The 4668-nt window shown below is 47.2% G+C and overlaps 1 protein-coding gene across 1 annotated transcript in view; it reads right to left on the bottom strand.

The window, feature by feature from the left end:
- Positions 1-3142: 3142 nt before the first annotated feature.
- The window catches only part of CHRDL2 (chordin like 2), a 37104-nt gene continuing 35578 nt past the window's right edge, over positions 3143-4668 (bottom strand). The window contains exons 10-11 of the mRNA XM_007940940.2: positions 3872-3964; positions 3143-3222 (exon numbers count right to left, since the gene is read on the bottom strand). Of these exons, the coding sequence (XP_007939131.1) occupies positions 3143-3222; positions 3872-3964 (173 nt within the window). The remainder of the gene's footprint in view (positions 3223-3871; positions 3965-4668) is intronic.

Below are 4668 nucleotides of genomic sequence, written 5' to 3'. Positions count from 1 at the left end.
GGGCTTTCACCTAGCCCCTTGAGCCTGGCACTTTGAATGTGGACTTAAAGCCTCCAGAATTGTAAGAGAATAAACTCCTATTTGTTCAAACCATCCCATTTGTAATATATTCCGGTCAGAGTGGGACTAGGTAACCAAAACACTGCCTTAGTGCCGGCTTCTGCCTTTCAGCTCCTCTAACATTGCTTGTTGCCATGATACCCAGAAGCCTCCTTGTCCCCATGGAGGACCTTTTTCAGGCCTCATCTTATTGGACCTCTCAGCCACCATGATCTCCTTGCTTTTCAACTTCCTCCTGTGCTGTTCCAAGGTTCTGTCCTGTTATCTTTTCACTCTAGAATCTCTCCCAAGTCAGTGTTCTCCCCTCTCCTAGCTTTAGTTACCACCCACAGGCCAGCAGCTCCCAAATCCTCATATCTAGCCCTAGCTTCTCTCCAGACCCATAATATATGCAAAGGGCTTTAGACATTTCCTTCAGATGTTTCCCAGGCATTTCTGACTCAATGTATGTTCAGTTGAAACTTCTCCTGGGTTCTCTACCCAGTCAAATGAGACACCAAGTATACACTAGAATCTTCCTTCTCCCTAAAGACTGCATCAAGTCACTCATCAACTCCACCTTCCCGTATCCATCCCCATTGCCTCTCTCCTACCCAGGCCATTGTTATCTGTCATGTAGATTCCCATAATACCTTCTACCTGGTCTCAGCCTCTCTCTGCCAGACCATTCTTCACTCAGACAATTTTGGAAAACACAAATCTTACCAAAGAATTTTAAATGCTCCCAGGTCTCCCTATTGGGCTCAGAATTAAACAAAAGCTTCTCATCTGATTATTCAGCCTTGCCTTCTTTTGGTGTTTGCCTCAAACTTTATGATCCAGCAACAGTGAGCTGTTTGTCATTCTCATTATTTTTTAAATCTTTCATGCAGTTTTCCTATACCATCACCAACTCCTTCCTCTCCATTTACCTTTTTTCTAACTCCTACTTAACCTTTGAGTTGGGTCTGACTCGATGGCACATAACAACAACAATTTAAACTTTAGAGCCAGTGTAAGTGTCCTCAGCCTAAATTAGGGGGCTGTGCTACCTCTGGTCCTGCTATCCCAGCCCTTAGCACCCATTGTTGTCACATGAGATGCCTCTGTCTCTTCCTCAAGACTTTGGGCTCCCTAGGCCCAGGTAGGGCAATATCAGTTCCTTTCACTTTGTCAAGGTCTAGCATAAGACCTACCCCAGACTAGCTCAGAAGATGGTTTATCAATGAATATATGAGAGGAAATGGACAATTAGAACAGTGCAAAACTATGGTAGATTTTAAAAATTCACAAGGCAAATCTTGTGTTAATGACAATCAGAAAGTTCTGGACCAAATTGAAGACGTGTTGATGTGCTGAACATGCCTCTCATGGTGAAAAAGGTTTTGGGTAAACATCATAGATTTCAAGTAAACCCATCAGAGAACCCAAGAAGGCAGTTTGGCCTACAACATCAGGAAAAGTCCAACATCAGGGAAGTCCATTTCTGTCATGAGACCTTGGAGCTGTTTCTGATTACAGATTTTTGCCTCCAAACCTATTCTCCAGTAAGAGGAAGGGCCATCATGCAGGAAGAAGAGATAAGGTGAGGTATCAGGGAAGGCTTCACTGAGGAGAAGACAACTGAGCTAGGTTGCAGAATGACTGGGGTTCACCATGTGGATGGCTGGGCTTTCAGATCCCCATACTTTAAAAGCCCACTCAGAACTATCCGCTGAGCCTCAAGTTAACCCCATGGGGTGAATAGGCAAGGCTGAAATGATGAGTCTTCTCTATGAGGGACAGGTAGAGGTGTAAGGAGAAGAGGCTGATGTCTTCCAACTCAGGGAACAAGGGAAGGTTCCAGCCATGTTCCTCAAAACCCAGACTCTCAAACTAGGCTCCTGGGAGTTGGCAGAGGGAATTTGGTGGGAGAGGTAACACCTGTAACTGCTCAATGAGTAGGTGGAAGTAGGTGGGATGTTTAGCAGACTCCTAGACCTCAGAAATCCCAGGGATAAGACCAAGGCTGGAGAGATAATATCCAGTGCCTTCAAAGTGGCAATTGGCAGAACTCCAGCCAATGGGCCATTCTCCACTACTCTCTGGGGTTTCCAGTCAGGATTAGGGAGCAGGAAGCATTACGATGTGAGAAGATTAGACCAGCTGTACTGGGGAGCAGTGACCTGGGAGTCAGCAGGCCTGGGTTCTAGTCCTGGCTTCATCACTCATCATCATGAGTGCCTCCCTGTCCCTACCCTCCCTCTCTCTCACACTTCTTCTCAAGCTTCTGTTTCCTCCTCTCTAAAATGTGGATAATTCCTACACACTCTTCATCTATGGTGAGGAGTAAAACCATGTGTGTTAAAACATCTTTAAAATTTCAAGGAATTGTACCTATGGGAAGGATAAACTATTGATGGTGTCTTTAATTGTCATTGTTAGGCCTTCTTTCTAGATCATTGGAGTTGGAAACCAGGCTGCAAAGTCTTGGAAATCTTGTGGGGCATGAGCATTTGCACTTAATAACATTGGTCAGAGTATGGAACAGGGGGAAGAGTGTTAGCCTAGAGTAAGAGACCTGGCTTCCAACTCCAAATCTGCTACCAGCTCTATGGCTTCTGGAAAATACCACTCTTCCCTAAACTCAGTTTCTTTATTATAAAGTGAGGATCCCTGGAATATTGGTTGGGAAAATGCTTTGAGGCTCCATTCATCCCCTTTCCTAGCTAACTAGAGTTAGCCTCCCTTCCTAGGCTCAGTGCCAAAGAGCTAGGGAAGAGGGCGGCCCATAAAAGGAAGTACCCTAGTTGGGGGTCTGTGAACAGAGGCTGTGAAAGCAGGGTGCAAGGACACAATGGTGGATGAAGGCCTGGCTGGAAGGCCAGAGGAACTAGCCCTGGCTCAAGCTATCACTGGGACCAGCCTCTGCCCCTTCCAGATCTAATTCCACCCCTGCAAGATAGGGATAATCAGGCCTGCCTTATGGAGTCATTGAGAGAACACATGGGTATCTGGCTATGAACACAGCTGGCTGAGTTGAGAAGTAATGCAACTTCTTATTTATTAATATATATAATAACAAAAAATGATAAGTTCATATATGCAGCTATTTAGGTCTTTGTTATAAGGTCTTGGTCACTTTGTCTGGACTGGCCGTAACCTTCAGCTCTGGGGTCTGGGCTAGGAAGACGTTCCAGTGACCTGCGTGGAAGAAGGCAGAAGAGTTCTGTGTGTGAATGTATGCAACAGAGACAGAGTGGCTGGGGGTGGGCAAGCTTAGGGCATGGAGGAACTGAGTGGGCCAGGGTTTATAGCCCACAGAGAGGATGAAGGTGGGTGTCCCCATCATACAGTTCTGACATATGACCCAGGCTTCAAATATCCTACTTCTGTGGGCTGGGCTGGTTTCCTGACTCTTGTTGTCCCCTCGCCCATCTGTAGCCCCACCTGGGTCCATCTTTCTAAGTGAGCAAATGAAGGGCATCAGAATGAAAGTGGCTATAAGGGGCTCAGGAATCCTACCCTCCCAGCCCATGGGAAATGTTCTCATAGAGGGGAGTAGGCAGCACCTGGGTTTGAAGGGCTCAGACATATCCCTGTGCAGCCCTGTCTTCCTACTGCCCCTAAGTCCAAATCCAGCCAGCTCTGTTTCACCTTCCCACTCACTGAGTTGGGAAATCTCTGGCCCAGACGCCCACTGGATTCCTGTGCCGGGAACTGACGTCTGTGGCTGACAGCCCCCCCCCCCCCCATGGCCCTCCTCCCGGCACCAGCAGCTTGGGAACTACAGAGAGGCTGCAGCCTCTCTCCTTGCTGGTCCCCAGGACCCATTCCTCAGCTCAGGGCCCACCTTCGTGGGTGCTGGTAAGCAGCCGGAAGTTCTGTGCCTCTTTCTGGAAGTCTTGCTTCCTGACTTTCTGGATCTGAATCAAGTGGAAGATTCCTGAGGGCAGAGACAAGGGCATGAGCAGGACTTTTTGGTCAGTGAAATGGGGTAACTTAGACATCAAACTGACCTGGTCACCTTCCTTCCCAAGCCCCATTCTGATTGGATGCCAAATCCTATTGATCAACTTTTTAAAATGTCTTGAATCTCTCTCTTCTCCCATCCCCACTGCCACTTTCCTCATTCAGACTCCATCATGTCTCACCTGGGTCACTACCTTAGACTCCTAACTCCTTTCATAACCCCTCTAATCTGTAATCCTAACCATAATCATTCAAAAATGGACATGCTTCCCTGTCCTTCCCCTTCCCTGACCTCCCATCACCCCTACAGTAAAGTCCACACACGTTAGCCTCCTCTCCCAATCATGCCTCTGTTGCCATCACCTCTCCTCTGTCTACAATGCAGGAAGAAAGGCATGGTGGGAATGAGGGAAGGGGAGGAGGAGGAAGAAATGAAAGAAGGAAGAAAGGAAGGAGAAGAAAAAGAAAAACAGGAAGTACGAGAGAGGGAGGGAAGGGGCAGGGAGGCAGGAAAAGAAGGAGGGAGGAAGGAAGGACCAACCTATATGGATCTGCCAAGGTTACCTCTGGGTGGTGAACTTACAATAAAGACACCAACACACCAAAAAAAAAAAAAAACTATCTGAATTCTAGCCCCCTTTAAGATGGAACAGGGGGAAGAGTGTTAGCCTAGAGTAA

Source organism: Orycteropus afer, unplaced genomic scaffold (genome assembly GCF_000298275.1).
Source record: "Orycteropus afer afer isolate SDZICR_OR568_19922 unplaced genomic scaffold, OryAfe1.0 scaffold00074, whole genome shotgun sequence".
NCBI classification, from domain to species: Eukaryota; Metazoa; Chordata; class Mammalia; order Tubulidentata; family Orycteropodidae; genus Orycteropus; species Orycteropus afer.
This window is presented reverse-complemented; position numbering and strand designations above follow the sequence as displayed.